The 23,404-nt window shown below is 34.7% G+C and overlaps 2 protein-coding genes across 2 annotated transcripts in view; one reads left to right on the top strand and one right to left on the bottom strand.

Annotated features, from left to right (window-relative positions):
• Positions 1 to 23,404, bottom strand: part of Sec31 (COPII coat complex component secretory 31) — a 486,555-nt gene that overhangs the window by 448,986 nt on the left and 14,165 nt on the right. The window lies entirely within an intron of this gene.
• Positions 93 to 23,404, top strand: part of LOC150099536 (UPAR/Ly6 domain-containing protein crok-like) — an 86,047-nt gene continuing 62,735 nt past the window's right edge. Inside the window, exon 1 of the mRNA XM_090403346.1 lies at positions 93 to 339. Within this exon, the coding sequence (XP_090259472.1) occupies positions 270 to 339 (70 nt within the window). The 5' untranslated portion in view covers positions 93 to 269. The remainder of the gene's footprint in view (positions 340 to 23,404) is intronic.

Here is a 23,404-nt window from a genome sequence, read left to right as displayed (position 1 = left end):
CTCGACGTTGATTTGAGCATGCTCCATGTCGGCTGGTTTCTGCTGGAGCAGCATCCTGTATGAGGTGGTGCGCTGAGACTGAGGAACGGCACTCTAGCTAGTAAGATCAGAAGTAAAAGAAAAAATAAATAAATAAAAAAGCTTAAACTTCAAGAACCCCAGTGGACACACTGTTGCATCGGTCAAGTGATCGTATTAAGGGACAGGTGTTGTGATTCTGTTTCTTGTGGGACCATCAGACTGGCTGACTTCATAGACCGGTAACTAACATGGCTGCCAAGTACGATTTGATCCTTCTCTTTGGGGTTACAGTTGCGCTTTCTTCCATGATAACAGGATGTAAGTATTACGATAATTAAGTTTATTTAATTATTTCTATAAAGTTATTTCCTTTATTGCCTTTCGATATCTTTCATTCGCCCATTTGGTGCTTGGGAACGTATACGAGTATCGTGCTGACTGACTCTTTATCAATGAGGATTACATTTAAGAAATTACACTAAAACAGCACGAATAAACATTGCAAATGATTATTTATAACTCATTTATAGCTTGTTTCAAGTTGCATTTACTGCGACTGCAGTCAACATATCGCGCAACAACTTATTATTTTCCAAAAAAGCAAACAAAAAAATATCATTTACTCTCGATAGCAGAACAATTCTGATAATACTTTCACAAAGTGATTTATATAAAAATTTTAGTAAAATTTTATTTGTCCGCATATTTTACGCTTACCTATAGCAATACTGTTATAATGCTAAATGGCGCAAGCAGGAACATTTTATATGTAAATCATAAAGAGAGCTATTAATTTTTAATTTATTGTTTCTCTGTTACGTTTTATTCGATCCAATAACGTCTCCAAAAAGGAAATTACAAAATGGAGCTCATTATTTTTAATTCACAAGAAATTTGAAACATTCAAATATGTATATTTGTACAGAAAAATAATGTATGATAATAAGTATAATTACTCTTCTAGCTTCAATTATGATATATCCATTAACTTAACTTTTTAGTGATTTCGCATTCACTTCATCTATGTTCGAGGGGGATGGGTGGGAAGTACGATGTGGCGTCATGACAGAAACTTGCCGCTGTATTATTTATTCTCGATGGTAACACTACATGCATTCATATAATGATGGGAACAGTGGTGTAAGAGGATTACATTTAAAGTGCTGGTTCTTGAAACAAAAACAAATATTAAAATACGAAGTGAGCCTAGAAATTTGTAAGCTCACGCTCATTTTCTATACTCACCAACTACTATAATATTTAACTGACGATTAACGCAATTAATCGTTTGCAAATGAACAATCACAACTTTTAGTGATCAGTTAGTCTGCATACACGTATGAATATAGATTATATTTCGAATATAGATTATGTTATTTGCTGATTTTAGGATAGCAATTAGTGAGATTTTAGTACCGTTAACCTGCACTAATTTGTACATGAATTTCCCTTTAGTTTCCACTCAGCTCTTCCTTCATGTAAAGCCTATCTAAAAGCAATTTCGATACTCTACTATCATTTAGCTTAATTGCTGCTGAAAACTCGATAAATAATAACAATCAGATGAAATGTTGAAGTGTTCCGAACTTCCATTTTTATTCTGGTAGCATTCTCAAAGGACAGAAACGAGAAGGTCAAAGCAAGGTCAACCACATGATCACAGACGACATTGCGACTATTCTTATTGGATCTGGCGCAATGTTGCTCACCAACGAATGAATGTCGTTAAGAATTCTACAATAAATTCAGGAATTAATTTAAATTAGGTATTTTTACTTGTTTAAATTGAAATAAGATATCTCTCACTTCTTTCTTTCTGAAGTCCTTTATGGAATCCAATTAGAAATCTCGTCCAATCCTCATTATTCCGTAAAGACTACTGCGAATCAGAATCAGTGAAGTGCAATCTCTTTGGACGCACTATAAATCCTCGTATATATCGCTGGATTATTCATCCAAACGCCATAGTAGAAACACCCACACGTCACTATGCGAGGGATATTTAATCAACTTTGTTCGGCAGCACACCTAATTGTTAATAGACAGGAAATTGCCCTGAGAGTGACCACGCTATATACGGAGGCCACATTGCACAACGCCATTAAATACACATCTCGTTATTGCTTTTCGGTCCCTGCTGAAAACAAGCGGGCGACTTAACAGTTATTTGCTGGGAAAAGGTAGAAAAATTAATGAATATGAAACTCTTCAGCTATTCAAAAATTCTTTTCAGGTTAATATGGAAAAGTTCCGTTAGGAGTTTGAAGTTCTCTCTTTTTAAAGAAGTCGGTAAGATGCCCAATTGCAAGCGTCTTAGTTATATCAAATTAATTATTCAGGAGTAAGTATCCAAGGATTGTTTCCCTCCCTGAATTTAAACTAACGGTCTTATCAATGGCTAAAATAATAATTAAACATCTTAATACTAGTCATTATTCTAATCACCATTAGGATATGACAAGTATAATTCATGATCAGCAACTGTAACACCTGCGATATCTCTTGAACACAATATCCCAACGACATGAATGCAGAGAAAATTTTTTCGACTTGCCTAACAATGCACTGAAGTTCTATACGTTTCAGTGTATAAACACATTATGAAAGAGATCCTTCCTGTCTGCATGTTTAATTTTATTTTGATTTAAAAATTTCGATTTTTTTTAAAAAAAGAATTTATCAGTTAAGGAGGATTCACTGTAGGGAACACATCATAGAAATATGTAACAATGCGTTTGAAAATTACTTCGGAACTAACGTTCTATTGAAACTATACTATCAAAGGAAAAAAACGAAAAAAAAGACGAAAGAGTAGGAGTGAAACTGTACTGAATGTATTAAATTTATGATTGTATGATCTATCATTCAGTGTGTGATATATAAAAGACTACTCCTGTGAGACATCCTGTTCATGAAATGCAACCGAAGACAAAATGCAAGTTTATCTCTATAATACAGAGCAAAACCAAACACAACTATATTATGCCCCAAGACTAAGATTATTATATATTATAATCTTAGACTTATTATAACCCAAGATTATTATATATTATAACCCAATACTATTATATATTATATAATATCTTATTATATAAGATATGTAATACAATTCTTCAAAATATTCATCTTCTATATTTCTACAAATTGAACTTGTTTCAGGAACATGGAAATTCTTTTGGGTTATGATTAGCAGACACCTTCTTCAGTAATGTTAATAAAACTTCACTTTTACATGAATCAATTTAAGGGGCAAAAAACATAAACAAAAACTAAGCAGAGGAATTTTCTAGGCTATCACCCATTTAGGTCTAAAACTATACATACTATTACGATTTCAGAAGCCAAGGATACTTAGCTGTAAGAGCCTATAAAGTGCAAGTGCTGATGATGATTTGAAACACTTATTTAAAGTAAAAAAAAAAAACAGAAATGGAATGGAAAAAAAAAAGCCTGCATCCTTCGTAGAACTTCCGCAATGTAATCCTAACGGCATGTGTCATGCTTCTTTCTTTTTTTTTTTAGAAAAACCTTGATTTGTATATCGTCTAGGACGCGAGGAACATTTATATTTTTTTCACACTAAACCCGAGAGCTCCCGTTCTTATACGAAGGTATCAGAGTTTTCCTCTTCAATAACAGACAACTGACGCACAAGCAGACTATGAAGACAAGATTAATGTCTTGTTCTAGCAATCGTAATAAGCTTTTCGGCCAAATATCAGTGACGACTGAATTCAGATAATTCATTTTTATTTTGATTTATTTAATATACCCAGCATGTACCCTTTCCAGCACCCTTAACACTTAAAAAACTTTAGAAACTTTAGTTGTTATTGAATTATAATTTACAGATATACTGGATTAAAAGGAGAAGAATTTATTATCAATCTTCCATTTAAGAAACTTTTAGAACCGCAGAGGTACTGTTGTGAGTTAGGGAATGGAACAGATAAGGAGCTTACTGATGTTCAAAAAAAGCAGCTTTGGAAAAGTAGGAGGAGGAATGCTATTCCAGAGAACATAAGGGATGGAGGGGGGGGAGAAGATGAAATAGAAGTGAAGGTGGATGCAGTGTACATACGTAGGTTACATCGCAGAGATTTTATAGATCTGGAAGAAAATCGAGGAATGTGGACAGCAGTTTAACTAAACAGTGGAAACAACAGGAGCAAAAGCAGACCGTCAATTAACATTACCGTCGTCTCCTGGATCCAAATTCCGTCATAAATTCTATATAGAATTCATGGAGATTTTAGAATATCACTCCAAAAGCAAGAATTTCTCAGGTGTTCAAATTATTCTGAATAGTCTAAATGTGAATCCACTAAGGCTAACTGTTGTCCTAAAAGAGATCTGTTGTGCGAGAATCCAGGTATAATTAAAGGTAAGAAAATATATGGAGAATATCTTAGAAAAAAAAAGACAGTATTTAAGTTGCAAATAATATGATATTATAGTAAATTTCTTAAGAAAGATTCTTCTCAAGCAGATTTTATATGAAGAATAAGATAAACATAGCAGAAAACTGAATAGAGCATGAAAATACAATCTATATATCTGAAAACGAAACATTGCTATTATTAGTGGTGGGATAAATTCATAAGATAAAATATGTACCTATTTCATCACGAAACTAAGCACATATCCGAGTTAATTTACACATCTGGAGCATTTACCAGTTCACTAAACTGTTAGATTAAGGAATGAAAGAATCAGACGCGAATTATTGCATTTCCCCCATAATTAATGCAATTTAAGATGATTCGATGACGCAAAAAAAAAGTTAATAACTATAGTATGCTCAGCACACATCGCCTAAGCACATAACAACATACTGAACTGAATTCTCAAAAAAAAAAATAATAAAGAAAAAATAAGAACATCTTTAGCGTTAAACTGTATTATACACATAGAGGAGTCTAATTAAACTCTGGTCCTTCGGGTTTATATGTACATATTCTGATTTTTCAGTTTTCTTGGCGGAGCTAATAGCTCGTTAGTTGACTCTCCTTTGAGTGTACTTAAACTGATAACAAAAAACGTTTTAGAATTCACTGCAACCATCCTTCAATGGTAAAAAGTAGAAAGAAATACTTCACTGTTAAATGCTGCAGTGCGACAGGTATGAATAGCGTGAACACAAAATTTTCCAAAATATTTTGTGCACAGCGTAATTAGTTCTGAATTCTTCCAACGCATCTAAGGATTTTTTATTGTTGCAAATATATATACAGTGTATATATAATCTTGTGAATTGTAATCATCTTATATTGTACAAGGAATAATGCAATGAAGTGGGCTTGTAGAATACACCAAAAATTTTCCATTGAAATTTATTTGAACCGAACATTCAACAGGTGTTGGTCACTTAGACTTTTACTAATGATATTATTATTATGCATTGCAATGATATTAATCTACATACCTACATTTCTGTAGTAGTAGTTTGGTAGAGGAAGAACTTTATTTTCACTTCAGAATTAAGATATAATTAATAACCGTAGCACACAAAATAAGATTCACTGATATAATGCACATATCGATCTTTGAAAATCACCTTGAACTATTTTTATCCTCAAAAATCCAGTCCTCTACAGGACCACATGCAAATGTCAAAGGGTATCTGGTTTTGCAGTTATTCTCACATTTCTCCATAATATAAATAAATAAATAATAAAACTTACCATATAACATTGCTCTGTAGTACACCGCAAGGATATATATTTACAAATCTATGAGGAAATTTATTATTTTATGATGTCTATAAAGCTTTGAAGTTGTCGCCTCAGTATAGTAAATAGATTGCACAGATTCGATGTTTTTGCGCCTGTTTATAACACAATAATAATGGAATTCTTGCAAAGTTGTTAAGCGAATGCTTCCCCGTGACAATAACAGTGGCTTGTGGTATCTGTTCTTACGTGTATTTTACAACTTTTACAAAGGTTTATACAACTATTTTGTCTTCAAAAAAAAAGTGAAGCGTTAATTTTACAACGAGCTGGACTATAGCATGTTTTAACACACACAAAAAAACATTATGAAGCCAAACGAATAATTATGATGATGATTCATAATAAGTCAATTATTATTATGATTAATAGGCTCAACGAAAATGGAAGAATGATGGATGTAAGTTCAGTGTCCATGGAACCATCTGTAGAAAAGACAATGCTGAAACAATGCACATCTGTAAGGTAGTGGTTGAAGTGAGGGAGTGATATTTATTAACCAAACTGCTCTCCTCTAGACATCAAGTAATTTTAGGGAAGTGTTAAATTACACCACTCCAAACATGTAAACAATGTTCTAAAGATAGCCGAATTTGGGATCTGTACAGAGTTAGTAATTGGATGGGTGGAAACGACCATCTTGAACTGAAGAGTGTCTAGTTTTCATCTAGGCCCTACTGAAAGGTGCCATGAACATCCATGTTTACGGCACTTGGGTGAATGAGTAGGATGTATGAAGTGTTCATGGCTCTGCTCTACTGCCTATCTTCTTTCTCCTACTCGTGTTGGTGGAGAGCCCGAATAAAGGGAGCCATTACCATGATATACAGTGAAGAGAGGAAGGTGGCTTCCCATTTGCAGAGTGAGAAAGGTAGACCGAAGGATGACAACTTACTTAAAAGGTCTCGATGCCACACACAATTACATGCGGTGACAGTGTTAAGAGCGATGACAGACATTTCTGGTACATGTCTAGTAGTGGATAATTTCCAGTAGTGATTTCCTATAGTCAGGGATTAACTGGTGGACATATATTTGACTGCTGAATTTGCAGACTTTCTCTATTATTCTGGAGAGACGAGAATTGAGATGAAGGTGATTGATTGATACTTTGACCGCAGAGTTTCCCTTTTCGTAAGAGGCCAAATATATGCTTGCTTCCACACATTAGGATAAATGACAGCTGAGTATAAAATAATTTAGAATATGAAGTATATTAATTTTGGAGCACAAGATTTGAGTGCAAATGAAGATGCGCCATCAGACTGGAAGACGTTTTTTGCTCTCAAAGTTATTCGCTATTTTTCTTATGTGTTTTTGCCAAAAAACTACAAGAGGCATATGCTTTTTTGTTTGCAGTATGGTGGGAGGTGATTTATCGTCATTATCTATGTTACTCATAGAAGTTGGGAGAGAAGAGTGGCGTCAGGAGGGCAGTTTCATGTTTAGGTACTGTAACTGTGGGCATCTGAATGTGTGTGTGAGAGAGAGAGAGAGAGAGAGAGAGAGGTGGAAGAGTAGATGAGCAGAAGTTGTGCTCGACGTCCTTTGCAATGGAAAAGAAGACAAGATTTTCATTTGGACAGGGGGCAAGTTTTCTTCTATTGACCTTTATAAAGTCGGAATTAGATTTCCTGATGGTGGTTTCCATTCATTGCGTGCCTCAGCATAGGTGATTATGATTCCTTGTTGCAAGCTACCTGCGGTATATAATTTTTTTTCTTCAAATGTTTTGGCGCATGCTTTGATACAAAATCCTTTTGTTAAACCATGGCTAGGAAAGTGGACAGGGGTTTTTTATAAAAGGGGGAACGAAGACCTTAATGCAGGTGAGAATAATTTCATAGACTCGCAGAGAACAGGTGTTTAGATCAGAAGAGTGGAAGAAGTAGTCTGACAGGAAAAGGAAGCGTAAAAGTTCTGGAGGTCGTCCCACTTTAGTGACCTTGGAGTGCAACAGTTCACAAAGTTGGGAGTGACTGGAGGGAGGGCGCACTGTGAAAGAGAAAATTTGCATAACATTTTAGTCTGAGTCACCGAGCGAGAAGAGAACTGACCTCTACAGTATATCTAGATGGAGAAGTGGTTAAGAAAAGATCGAGAGTGTTGCAGGAGTTGCATGAGTGGAGAGAGTTATTTGATATTCCGCTCGTTAGATGTACGATTTGCGTTAAGTCATTGCTCATAGCAAATACTTCCGCATCTCGTTCATCTTGGTAAATGAAACTGGAAAAGAGAAACCGATTGGAGTTGTGGATAGTAAGGTCACGTAGGACGACGACTTAACTGTTCAGTTAACTGGAATGCAGAAAGGCAAACTTCAGGAATAACAAGATGGAGATTGCCGGCCTGGTTGGCCAAGTGGTCAGCGTATCTGCTATCCAGCCAAAAGGCTGCGGGTTCGAATTTCCGCCGTGGGCATGGTGTGATTGTCTGTGAAAATACCAGTGGTGATGATGGGCGGTAGATGGCGTTGATGTAGATGATGATTGTAGTTGCGGTTCGTTGCAGTTGGCGGAGACAGAGAGTTTTAGAGTAGGTGCCCTCCCTCGATGAGTCTTTGGACTCCCTGGAGGTGTTACGTAATAATAATATTTTTTTATTGTTCTTTCAAATATTTACATATGTACAATGATCATCTATTCAGTATATTATTTTACAAGGTTCAGCACTTTGTGCTATATATAATGAGATTTAAATAGTAATGATGATAACAGTTTTTTTTATATAACAATCGTAATAATAATTTACATTTATATTGTTCAGAGTTACATAAGTTGTATAATATTACATGTTGTAGTTTACTATTTTTTTTTCAAGTTTGAAAAGGTGTGATTATACAACAGTATTTACACATATGCAATCTAAATATTATGTTTCCTTATTCTCACAAACATACAGTGTAAACTCATGATTTACATTTAAAAGAATTTTTTTTTACATTGCATACATTTGTTACAGTTATTATATACGTTACATACATTTGTTTACATACGATATTTACATTATGTACATTGGTTTACATATAATACATACATTACATACATTGGTTTTCATGTGATACGTACATTACATGCATTTGGTTACATATGATACATCTTGGATGAGAACTAATTTCTTTGCTTTCATCCTCGAAGCTTATATGTAAGCTTATCTGAGGATGACACCAGTTGGTTATTATGTATTGTTTTTTTTTTTTTTTTTTGCTGTGTTGGGAAGCTACGAAATCTATGATTGAGAAATAATAATAATAATAATAATAATAATATCAGAGCTGGTTTCGAAGAGCGGTAAATACAGCAGACGAATGTTACGGAATAGGACAAGGAAACTTCAAGTTAGAGGGAGTCCAAAGCAGAGTATTGTAAATTTAGCATTCTCTGGAAAGCAATGTCGGATCTCATAAAGGCACAGGCCCTTGTGGAAAAATCATGCAGCAGAGTGTAATTTGAACAGTGAAGGTGAACGATGGTTGGTAGATAAAATTTTAGTTTCTGTCAAGAAACAGGATGTTTGGTCTAAATGCCTATAAATCATAGTGCATATCATTTATGTTGATTTTTATGCCAAGTGGATGTGAAAGTGATTTTTTGTACGGAATTTTAGCATGTTTTGTATATTTTGTTTGATTTGTCGTTTTTGCTTAAGTCAGTGTTTGAGGGAGGTTTTTTAATCGCAGTGACACTATCATTGTGTGTTGTACGTCTTATTTTTGATTAGGAAATAGCTGAAAAGAGAGTAGGGATGTAGTGAGAGGTGAGAGACTCCTGGATATGATGCTCGTATAGACAGCGACCCAGTCTTGCTATGCTGTGGCCTCAGCAGTACCTCACACATACCACTCGGGCTTTCCTCTTCTATCGCTTCAGTATATGACGATTCTAATTTAGGTCATCTCTCCTTTTATTTCTTATTCTTCTTAATTATCAGGTTCCCCCCCCCCCATCATTTGATACATTCTTCCTTATATATTTAGATGCTTACAGCACTAAAGATAGAGGAGAAAGACCTGACAGAATATGTAACAGAGGGATTATCTCCAGCTTACGGGAGAGTCTACTGACTCATTACTAACAGGTTCGAGCCATTGTGAAGGTCAGCCTGTGACATCGTTTTACCACTGTACCTTCGAAATGCAGGACGTTTTGGGTCTAACTTTGTCTAGCATGCAGTATAGTAACGAGGGTATGAAGCGACTGTGGCAAGTGTCTAACTTGCGCCCCCTAACCCAAAAATGACAAAAAGTTTGAAAAATTTAAATGTAACAAGTTAAATTTTACTAAATGCAATATGTTAAATACTTACTATTAACCCCTACAAAATGAGTTGCAGTGTGTTGCAGAATTTGTGAGTCTAAAGGGGCGTATTGCCGAAATTTAAAAATACAATGTAAAATAGCGGACTTTTATATCCATTTATTTATTTTTATTTTTTACGTTTTGCGCCCGTGACGGGCGCCTCTTTCGCTACGCCCTCGTTACGGCACTGTTGGCATGCCCTTGAAGGGTATTATTCATAGTACATAGAGAAGAGTGAGGAAACAAAAACCGAAAGCTTTATTCTGGAGACCAAATTATGGCATTTTCACCACTTCATCTTCCAGTAAGCTGAGTGGTAGTGGTACGATGAAGGTTACATATTACCCAATGGGGTCTAGTTGGCATCTCCAACTAGGAAGATTTTTTTTTATCGCTGTGTATACAGAAGTTCTTTTTTGTGAAAACAGGCAATACTACAAAAAAAGGTGGGATCGAGCTGAGCTAAGTTGGGTAGCTACACATAAGATGTTCTGTGAACTTATACCATACATCGCTACTAATGTCGTTGCATTCGAATCGTCAGATAATGAAGCGATGGATAGCATGATGTTAATCTATTTTTTAAAGTTCTCCAATAATAATACTGTAAAGAGGATTCGACATTCCCAACAGTGTTTCAAAATGAAAATAAAAACGAACGGAATATCTAATCGATTGCATCTTTCGCCTCGAGAAAAGAAATATATATATACTGTCCTAAAACTTTAAAATTTTATGAAAGCCAGGAGTGTCACAAAATGATATACAGACCATATTATTTTTGATAATGTGATTTATATTGCAAAAAAAAAAAACTAAATGATAATCTGATTAAATGGTCCTGGACAGAAAGAGAAAAAAGGCTACTAAATATTCAAAATGAAAAATTTCCTCTGACAAATGCCCATTAAGGGCGAGTTTAAAGGTCTTAAGACCAAGGGAAGGAAAAATCGACTTCTTGTGGAAAGTGACCATCGAAAATTAATTCCGTATCGAAGGACGAATTAAAGCTAAGAATAAAATCAAAAGTAACGATGCTGTAATTTAACCATACTGATGTTTCGAAAGTGTGATTAAGGGCTACAGCACACTACTTCATATTAACTTTAAGTGTTTATCAGTAATTCGTGTATAATTCATGTAGAACACCTCAACTAATAGACACATTGCTGCCTAATTACCTCTACTACAGGGCTGGTTACCGAATAAGTGCAAACATTTGGATTTACTTCTCTTGTATATATACTGTGCTATTCAGTCGTATTAGAAACTGAATGTAACATAAATCAGAGGTAGTCACAGTAGTGCGCACAGGCAATTGAACTGCATTGTAGTGGAACGTGGATAACTGACAATAACGGTAATAACTAAACTATTTTGCATAATACTCAATTTCAATACACCTAGGCAGACGCTGTATAGTCGCTCCATACCGATGTGCTAAACGATTTCTCGCCAAAAGTGGCTCTATGCTGAGCTTTTCTTGAAGCTTCAACTTCCTGAAGACCTATCACTCCTTACTAACACACCATTCATCTCACTAAGCGTTGCCACGTTTAGTTTATCTTCTATTACAGATTCGAGAAGATCCCTTTCCATGTATATGTCCAAAACGTTTTAGCTTTCTTCTGTTACTGCTCTTGAGGGGTCATAAAGTTCTACTGATCCTCGCTAGGAGCTATATTTTTGTCCGCCTTTCAGTGTATGACATTTTCCTTTTACATCACATTTCAAGCAGCTATCCTTTTCCCATCAGACGTCTTTAGGTTACAAATTTCATATCCATAATTTGTTGCTATAAAAAAGCTGCATCCAGAATCTTCATATTTAATTTCTTCATTAACGTATGTAGCGATAGTGCCGGACGATTAAGCTATTTAGCCAGACAAAATCTTACATGATTAAGGAAATATAATGAAACAAAAGTTACAATCTTTTTTTAAATATTGCAATATTTAACATCATAACATTGACCATACGTTAAAAACACATAAAAGAGAACCCTTTATATTCAATACTCATTCTACTCTGACTCTTACGGTATTATGCAATCGCGTGAGTGAGAAACATGCAAATCCCTATCCTGCGGTAGTACTCTCATTGTACACTAAGTAGGCTATTTCTCGAGTGTCGGATGAACAGCTTTACCAAGCGCTGTTGTAACAAAACTAAATCTACAAAGTATACGGCCTATATGGAAGGGATTTCATAAGCTTTTTTAAAACTTTTTTTTCAGGAAAAGATATGTAAGATAGTCTTTGTGAAGATGTAATTATGGCCGTAAGATGCTCAATTGAACGATATCATTCGGTGATTTGAAGCATCTGCGCGTTTTGCAGATGCTTCAATGATAGAAAAGCATTGGAATTGTGACCATGTGACAGTAATTAGGTAGATGAAAAAAGTAGCATATCCCTAATCATCCAAAGATAGTTAAATGAAAGTGAATACTCAACGTCGGAATGCATGAAAATTACTCTTCACTGAAAAGCAAAAACAGGAAAGCAACAACAGCAAACGAACCGTACATGTGAAAATATGGGCGCTATGTTATTTACAAATGAAAGAGAGTATGCGTATTGGCCATCACAGTGAGTTTAGCAATACTTAATGCTTGATCCCACAAGAAAATATACCTGTTTCATAATGGTGATTGAGGTATTTTTTTCAAGCATAGTCTAAATTCATTTATCTCATTAGAAAGCCGAATTGATGTCGACAAGAGCAATCATTATTGTTTGGCAGACAATCCTACTGAAAGGTCTGTCCACTAACATGATAATTCTTGAGTACTGTAAGTATACAGGGCCATTAATGGAGCACAAAAATGAAAGCATGTCCTGTATGGTTTTTCGAATTTGCAGACCTCTGGGGCAGCTGTAGAACTATCCGGAGAGATATGAGCAGCATTGCTTCCGTATCGCAAACTAAAGAAAACTGATGAATTTCCTGGGGATAAAGATAACGTAGTAATAAGCAATCTTGTTGCACATGAAAGAAAACAGTACCTAGTAACTCTCCTCATTTAATTCTTAATTTGGTTCTGTTCATATCTATACAGAACGCTGCATCATTTCGCAGCTTCGAAAGCATCGAACCGGCTTTTCCTTCTCTTCTTTCATCCTCACTAGATTCATTCTTTGAAAAAAGCTTTCTAACTTCGCTTTTTTTCTCACAAAAATTATCATCGACATATCTTAAAAATGAATGTCAGCGAGTTTTGTTCCTGTTCCCACTCCTACTTTACACACAGTATTGGTATAATATTAGATTTGCAAACACTCGTGTGTGAGTTTGAAAAGAAACGTGCTAATTTTAACTGGAAAACAATTTTAAACTGTATTGTATGTAAACAATTATAAGCACCCGTTCTGTGAAGTATGAATCAACAAGGAAATGTGTGGACTGGTTGATTGTTTGTATTCATTTTAGCTCTGATTACTATAATATCAGTTTCTAGAATTTAATAAAATTGTCATTTTTGGATAACATTAAAGTTCGGAGTTCATTTGGCCCATTTGAATAGCAAAAGTATTCAAAACAAACTTATATCTGTAGTAAATATGCAAAAACGCTGTAGATTTAATTGTAGTGATAATAAATGATTTCCTTATACAAGAATGCTAATCGCGACTGTTCATAATAACACACTTTTCTTTACATTTCACCAACAATGGATAAAATTTCAGGACCATCTAAAATATCGATATCAATAGAATTCTCCAATGTAGTGAAGATTGCTTTCTTTGTTTCAGTGTTACTAAAGCTGAATCCCATCATGTTTCTAGTCAGAAAGAATTTTTATCACTGTATTTACCAATAATACTAAGCTATCAAAATAAGATCATTATTTCTCCTTGCGACAGCTTTAACCTGACAATTCATGACATAAGCTTATCATATTTAGAGTTAACTTGTAAGCCAGACAATGAGATTTTGTCTTCACTCCGATATTTCCATATTTGAATTGCTGTTGAACAACTATTACTTTTGTATAAATCCCAAATCGTTCCCACAACAGAATACTATTTCGAAATCTGAGATAGTTTCATTCATCGGATATTATAAATCGACCATTTTCTTCTGAATCTCAGGATACATGCAGCAATCATCAACCGTTCGACCACAGTTCAACTCTTAAATTAACTAATAATTGTTTTTTTCTTCACTCGTTTCCTCATATTTTGTTTATTAGAATGATTCCCCTTCGTTGATCCTAAAATGTATAAACAACATACAGTGTATCTGATTATATTTTAATTAATTTCGTTTTTGTTGCTAAATTTCCGACGCTTTCTGGTATTAGAATACTGCGACTAGCCTACTAACAGTTTTTCGTTTGCGGATAACCATTAAAAATAGACCGTAGCCAATAAAGAAGTTAATAAATATGAATACTGCAAAACTCTTACCCTTTGACATTTACATATGACCCTCGTGGTGCCGGAGTTTTAGAGAACAAAAATAGTTCAAGGAGATTTAAAAAGATCGATATGAAAACACCTTTATCATTCGATAGCATTCCATTTCATCCGTTTAATAAGATATGAAGTGGTTACTTGTATTACGACAGTATTTTTACTCTTTTTACTGGAAAAACTACATTAGCAGAAATATGGCTAAACTACTCAAAATGATGTTTCGATACTTGGAAACACTAGTATCGAAATTAAAAGCACTCAAGGCACAGTAAATGACAGTCACTGGAGTCTAAGGTTAGTTTAAGATTTTATCTTTTCAAGTTTATAAGAATTATCATGACAAATGCTACTCTTTTATGCGTTATGCGCCGCAAATATATAGTGAATATTATTGTGTTATTCCCTATGCAGGAAATACGAAAAGTTGTCTTAAAGAAGGTTGGAGTAAATTCTAAGATTGTTTTTTTTTCTATTTATTTATTTTATTCCTGTTTATAAAGATTCTAATGAAAAGAATATAATAACCTTATGTTGTGCCATACTACTAGTAAAGAAATAAAATGGGCTAGAATGAAAAATCTCTTTCACATTGCAATAAATAATTGTCTTTTTATTATACTTTTTCGTAGAAATAGATCATAAATCAGCAGCACGTTAGTCCTGTGATTTCAAAATCTGAAGTTATGACAATATAAATTAAATAAGTAAATTAACAATTTGAATATATTACAAAATAATAACTCCATAATTTCGTGCACTCACAAAATGTTGTAAATACTTCGATTTATGATTCGCTCTGCTTTAATGGAATTAAGCGATGACTTTGTATATAAACTGTTCACTCTTGGATATTTCCCAAATACTATGAGTGTATCAAAAAAAAAAATCACATATTTTGCTTTATGCCAAACTAAAAAGAAAATATTCAGTCTGTAACTGAAAGTCATTTCATTTCGTCAGCTTAGATCAACAGCTGACATGTGACAGGTAGAGAAAATTATTATTTAATCAAATACAAACGCAGCTGAATTTTTCAACTGAGTTTGTATTTGATTGAATTGGAATTTTTCAACAAACTATTCAGCTGAATTTTTCAGCTCAATGGTTTGTTGCTTTGGATTACCAAAAAATATTTTATTTATCCGAGGAGAGTGATTTAAGTCAGTTATTTACTCTCGCCGGTTTTGCTGTTTTGCAGAAGGAAAAAAAAACCATCCCTCTTTCTAAGAAAGACGTGATCTCCGGTCTAAAAACCTTTAAAACGTATCCTTAATGGGATCCGAATTTAGTTGGAAAATGGTAGTTCTTCCAACAGAGCTACGGACGCAATGGTAAATAAAATGCATGACTCAAAGTTTAACTTCGATATTCCTAATAATCACACTTAGCACACGATTCTCAACAGCTCCAATTTTGAGATTCTGGATACATATGAGAGCTCAATATTAAATAGTGGCTCAGTAAATCACTGATGCTAACAATTTGAGATTCTGAGTGTAGCACAGAGTTGCCTGGCCACATTTGTGACTGTCGTGCGTTTCAGAGTTTCGGAAAAATCAGAGAAATTACTGTTCTGTAGTCTAAACATGCTCACAAAACTAGAACAATAATGGTAGGTCAAGAATTGAGATTGCGTAACCTTAAGTTCCGTAATTGTTCCGTATATGGTGGTTCCACTTCTTATGGTTTATGTAAGTATAGGAACTATACGGAACAATTATATGGCAATTAATTTGCTGTTTCTACGCTGTTATAATCAAGTGGTTATAAGAGGTTGTGACTGTCATACGTTTCAGTGCTTGGAAAAATCAGAGAAAATTACTTCTGCGGTCTAACTATCTTATGCCGGCAAACTATCTTATGGACTACCTTCACCCTTTTGTAAACGGATAGCCAATGTCCTTTACGATCGTTTACTTGCCATGATGGACAGTTTCCATTCTTCAGATTTTCCTAACAATGACGGAAATTTTAGCCTGAATTTTAATCTTCTGTCTTCTACTTACTCAAAGACTGAAGACATCTTCCTTTAAAAGTTTGAAGTTTATAGTTACAAATGGCTTCCATTTTCCATCCCAGTAATCTAACCAGTAGCGATACCGAAGTATTTGATATGGGCAATGATTTAACTCACGTCGCCCAATTACGTCTATACTGTATCGAGATATCAATGCAATCCTAAATCTCTTGACTTCATCTTAAACAGTCTTCTTCCAAGTAAATTGCAAATAATTTCTCCACTTCGTAACACAGACTATATAACTTGTTCAAGAGTGAAAGAACTGGTCTCTCACCAAAAGGACATCAAAAGTCTTGAATATCTTAGATATCAGCAAGTTTTCTAGTTTTAATGGCATTCCCTCAATTGTGCTCAAAACTTGTTTCGCCAACTTACATTTTATTCCGTCTTAATACCAGCTGGTATGTATCGTTTAGCGTGTAATCATGCCGATATTCAGCTCATTCTAAAAATGACGATAAAATGCAGCCATCAAACTATTGTCCCATCACTCTTGCATCACTTCTCTTAAAAATAAAAGATCATCACCAGCCCACTACTTGAAGATCCACTACATAAGCGACTACCACAATGGATTCATCACTCACAGTAGATCAGCTATCCCGTGAAAAGGTTTGGAGAGACTTGTATAACTGATCCACAATATACGATATTCATCAAAGACATTTGGTCGGGGCACTTAGAGTCATTCTTGACAAACTATCTTATGGGCTACCTTCAACCCCTTGTAACTGGAGCCAATTTACTTAACGGTCGTTTACTGTGCCATGATGGACGGTTTCCTTTCTTCAGATTTTCCTAACAATGACAGAATGTTCAAGGGCTTCGTATTTCTCCCACACTCTTTCTCCTTTATTTAAACCATCTCTCATGAGAGATGGTTTAAATAAAGGTCCAGTGAGAGATGGTGTTTCTTTGGTGTTTCGATGCTACCAAAATACAGATTATCGAAATAAAGATTTCACATCACCTCCATTCACCTTTACTAATACCTAGATCTGCTAGCAAGATTCGTTTTCTTGGAGTGCTGTTAAAGCTGGCATTTTCTAGGTCATTTACTCCTACTAATAGCCTACAAACTCTATACATATCCAAAATTAAAATTCATCAGCTGTATCATATTTCGATTTGTATACAAGTCCATACCAATCCAAATATGAGTATACCCATCCAAATTCTTTAATGATGTCCAGAAAGCAATGCAGTTAACCGAGAATTCTTCTTTCACGAGCTCAATCCAATAACTTTCTGATACATTTTGTTTCCGCCTATTTCTATACTATTTTATAGATACTATTACTAAACTGGCTTCGATTATGAAAGCGAGTTTAGGAATAGGTGTTCGTTCATATCTTGATGAACCTTGATGAACATCTTCCTGTCTTTGGATTTTTCTATGAATATAAGCATATCCCAGCTTTATTCATTCTCCTAACCCTTCTGTCAATGTTTATCTGACTCTAATCCATTTGACAAACCTTGCAGTGTTCCAACGTTCCAAGCTTTGAGATATTCTTCAGCTCTGCATCTCCAATTAAGATATGGCGACGAAGTTTGCTACAAATGTAATCAATGAGTCGCATACATGCCTGTATGCAACTCCTTGATTACACTCATCTATAATCGATGCAGTAAACATAGCTATGCTATTTCTTCACTGGGAAAAATAACAATTCTTTCCAAAAAAATATTGCAATTTATTAGTAATATTCAGATACGAGGTCTCTCTTCTTGGATTGTCATTCATCTCTAGTCCCAAAGTCGTATTATGTGTACAGCATCCAAAAAGTTGATTTGAGTATTCCTGACAGCTGAAGTCACTCTTACGTATCCAGTTACTAACTTTGTACAAATCCAAAATCTATCTAATCTTAGAATACTTCTCACATTTCAAAAAAAAAAAGTGTTTACCAATCCCCCCTCACCCCAATAAAAAAGTATTGATGTCCAGATGGGAGTAATTCGTCTCTAGAAGACTTCTCTTTCTCACAGACTCACGCCTATCACTGTCTCACAGACGGTCTGCTTCCAATTTATGTCTTTTCGACGGGTATTTTAATGGCCACCAATCTGGCATCCATCATTCCTCCACCTTCGAGTAAACTTAGCAGTAGCTATTCGATATCCATTCATAATCCAACTGCAAACCAGCAGAGCTAGCTTCTCCTAAGTTTCATATGTCTGTATTGTCCGGAAGACAGTTCCTAACCAGGCGTTCCCAAAAAATTGTAATATCCAGTTATTCAAAAAAAAAAAAGAAAAAAAAGAACATCAGTGGATTCCTCTCTCTTTCTCGCTCTCTCTTCAGTTTTTGAAGTGCTTTAACGTAGCGTTTGGAGTTAATAGCGATACTAGTGAGTATGGATTCTGAACGCAGTACATTTAACATCCTAGTAAACTGTGCGCATGACCTGTCAATGCAATATGCGGTTTTGAACTAATTTAAAGCTAGAGAATCTTTATATTTTTCGATGAAAATCAATTCATGACTAAAACATTTTCAGAAAAGCAATGACTGCTTCTGTTTCATCAGAATTAGCATTGTTTAGTTGCCTCTGTCTGATTACGTAAAAAATATGAAGAATTACTTTTCAGAATTCAACGAGTTGCATACAGGCATGAATGCGACTCATTGATTACATTCGTAGCAAAAAAATACTTATATTTATATAATACTTATACTTATATTTTTATATTTTAATATAAGTATAATACTTATACTTATATTTTTCGATGAAAATCAATTCATGACTAAAACATTTTCAGAAAAGCAATGACTGCTTCTGTTTCATCAGAATTAGCATTGTTTAGTTGCCTCTGTCTGATTACGTAAAAAATATGAAGAATTACTTTTCAGAATTCAACGAGTTGCATACAGGCATGAATGCGACTCATTGATTACATTCGTAGCAAAAAACTTCGTCGCCATATCTTAATTGGAGATGCAGAGCTGAAAAATATTAATTACACGTTCGAAATCCTAATGACATGCAATGGACAGCTGATTGAGAAGTAGTTTTCAATGAAAGGTCGAAATCAGATTATAATCTGTTCGGATAATTAGCAGTGATTTTTTTTAAAAAAAAGAAGAAACATAAGCAATGAATGCTAGTGGAAAACTGCAAGTAATTAAATGCGCTGATCAGAGTGCAAATGTAGCCTCACAATTCTAAATTTCCTTCTAGAGATAATTTTCACCGAAATTCAGTTCCACGTTCGGATACGAAATAAATTTCAAGTTATCGATAATAAAAACTATAAATGCAATGAATGATTTAAGTAACAGACCCTCAAAGAAGCATTAAATATGTTAGATATTAATAGCAATATTAAAGTATGTTAGATACAGAGGATGGACCAGTACGAAAGTGCCAAAACTTCAGGGATTCATTAGTGATTTTAACTAGACACACACACAAAAATATTATATCAACATGGAGAGCGCTTTTAAATGTCTTAGAACTGCCATATGAAGGAAATTGTAAAAACAAACCAGATGTGTTAAACGCTTATTTTATAATTAGACGTTAAACTTAATCATAAGTTGGAAACAAATTCTTTTAAGAAAATATCATCAAATAAAAATCTCATAATAGTTACCAAAAATGTGGTACATATGGCTAATAACATATGGCTGTATCTAATAATCTACAGTATTCAAAATTCGCGGATGCAGGTCATCATAATCATTAAATTTTAGTGTGTACTCCAAGGCGTATTGCCTAAAGGCAGAGGTTGGAAATATAACCGAACAAGAAGGATAAGGACCTCTTTGATAAATCTAACAGTTGGGGCAGTGATAGTTCAGATACCAAACTCTATCGGAAATACAACGGAGATTCATCGCAATGGAAATAATGCAAATATTGTCGTGCCATAAAGAACCTGTCTCTAAACAGGCGCGCAGCAGTTTGTTTTAAAGTTTATGTATGATGTCCCCACTGAGGCAAATGTTGAACGTTCAATCAATGAATTCTCAACAAATGCACACTACATACTGTATTTACTAAACATCGGTACTGCAAAATCATTCTAACCGCTGCATGAGGATTTTTTCACAGTCCTATAAATGCCTTTTAGGAGAGCTATACATTCCAACTAGAATAAAAGTTGCATCACCAGTGCAAAACATGCCACCTGCGTACATCACAATATGTGGGCAACATAACGACAAAAGTTCTCTAATTGCTCATAATCTCCCTCTTTAAAGTGTTGTACTTGTTGCAAATGATATATACGGAAGTAGATATTCTTTACTTAGTAAAGAATGTCCACCTCCGACTTACTTAGTCATTTTGGAATTCCATGGCACGCGAATTTTGACTTTTCGCCATCCAGAGCTATTCGAAGCACAACGCGAGTCAAAATAATCTGAACTTGGTGATTAATATCGCATTCAGAAACAGTATCAATGATTTAGTTTCCCGCAGATGTCGGATGTACGTCTTGTAATAGCAACTTTTGTTGCCATTACAAGAACCATAAGTGAAGTGGATGTAAGTGCACTCATCGTCTAAAAACGAAAAGCAGTAAAGCACTCGATTTAGCACTCACTGAATAATAACACACAATAGAACACAGTTTTACAGAGACGCAGTGACTCACTCGGCAACGACGACGCTCTCTGGTTGAAAAGAAAGACCTAATTTCGAATGCCGTCTAGAGACGAAGAACATTTATTAGAGCCTCTATTGCCTTAGTTGCTTTGGCCGTAATTCCAAACAAAAACTGCTTCTCACGCTTAGAGGATGAATGTAAGGACTAGATCATGTGATTAAACAAAGATGTGCAGTCAGGTAGGGTTGTAGTACTTGTGACCAAATCGCTTGAGTACCCTTATCTCCCAACCTTCCCCACAATTGCAGACCAACTAATAACTGGTAGTACTTATAGACAAGATGGACACTTACGTATAAAGAACACTGTACTTCATTGAATATACTTTTTTTACATGGAGAATTGTGAATGAATGTAGCACACTACTGTATATGTTGTGAATGATGGGAGTGTTAAGTATTTTTTAGTTAAATATGATAAATATGTTGTCAGGTAAATGATCCTCCCAAGATGAGTTTGCTGACTCCATGGAGGGTATGATGATGATGATGATGATGATGATGATGATGATGATGATAATAATTCCCTTTGAACTAGTAGTAAGCCTGGACATTACAACCTGTTCGCCAATATACCTTGCATATAGGACTACTACAAAAATTATTTTCACGTTCTTCCATTTCCAAGACAAATTCTCCGAGCAAAAACAAAGTCTAGCAATGGGCTCGCCACTTTCTCTAGTGAATGATATATTCATCAGATGGTCGGTTCAGCAAAAACAATTATAGAACTTTCCATTCATCTTAACTTTTTTATCCCTGCATAATATTCACTGTCGAATTAGAAACAACAGATTACTGCCTTTTTTAGAAGACACCCTCTTGAGGACCTCCGAAGACAGAATAAACTTAGCTGTTCAATCTACAGAAAGTCAACGTACACAGAAAGATATCTCCATTCCACCTCCCGTCTATGATCCATCACAAAGGTACTATAAAAACCCTACGAGACGGGGCACATAACATTTTCAGCAGTGCGAAGAAAAGAAACCAATAATTCAAACACCAACTTATCCTTCCAAAAACCGTTGTAATAAAAATGGTATAGAATCCTAAAAGAGATATACAAAAATAGATGGACAGAAAAAAATTCTGTATGCGGAGAGGAAAACAAAGCGTAAATCAGGGCTAGCGGCACAACAAAGAAAAATTATCAAGTGCTATGGTAGTGTACAGAAATGATCTACAATGATTACAATTTCATAAGAGCATTCAAAGGATAATCAGAAATTGCAGGAAAAAATCTAATCAAGGTAACAAGAAACAAGTTATGATTCTACATTGGGTCTAATGGTCTTTCATCAAAAGCCTGGCCCAAGCAGATCTTGGACATTCTACACATCACAATAGTTATAATAATGACTATTATGATGACTAAAAGAATTGTATTATAACGCAAACGAAAGTAGTAGAGATTGAAACTTCAATTGTTCAGCAAATAGTGTGGTCTAACATTTATGCAGGACATAAAATATCAACATGCTCACCATTTAAAGAAGCCGAGAAGCAAATCGAAGCAAATCGTTTGTGTTCTTTTATAACTTGTTTAGTAAATTTATTACAGAGAAAGAGTTGCATTTTGGAATCATCAGGATTTTAAAGAATACCTACCTTTGCTTATGGGTGTGCTTTACATAAAATATGTCTTCAAATTGGCTCAGAATCTAAAAGAACACTCTTAATTTAAACAAAAGACTGAATGAAACCGAGGTTTTTATCAGATGAACAACAATTGATTTTTTTCTTAAGTTCCAGAAATAGTATTGGGTAATAATGAACTCTTTACATTTATTTTAAATAGTGTAACTGTAATTATGCAGCCAAAAATGTCGGGCATGTGCTTAAGGAAAGTGGTGTACGAAGTACACTCTGATTACTGTATGAATAATGAGATATGATTCCAAAAGACTGTATTGATGATACAAAAAACAAGCCTGTGGTTTGCTAACTGGACAGTAACGGCTGTTCAGTGAAGTTATCAGTATAATTCGAGATGATTTATTTTCTGTGATGGTCCATCGTAAACATAAAAAAGTGAAGCAAGCGAAACAATCTAAGAAAGTCACTCTAAGAAACGTTTCACTAGGCTGCGGATTATGCTGTGGGGGATGGGAGAGTATAAAAGCCCTACAAAATCTAAAATATAAACTGGATATTTTGTCCGGAATGCATATTTTCATGTGAATCCCACCTGTAAAGATGGTAAACCCGCAGTGCATTTTTAACAGAGGTGGGATGAGGATTGTATAATCCAAAAACTGTACTCTGAAAACCAAAAATGAAACTTTTTTCATCC

The sequence above is a fragment of the Typopeltis vanoorti genome, chromosome 14 (assembly GCF_054136105.1).
Source record: "Typopeltis vanoorti isolate ZY-2024b chromosome 14, IOZ_Tvanoo_1.0, whole genome shotgun sequence".
Taxonomy (NCBI): Eukaryota; Metazoa; Arthropoda; class Arachnida; order Uropygi; family Thelyphonidae; genus Typopeltis; species Typopeltis vanoorti.
The sequence above is the reverse complement of the archived record's forward strand: the minus strand, read 5'-3'. Positions and strand labels throughout refer to the sequence as shown.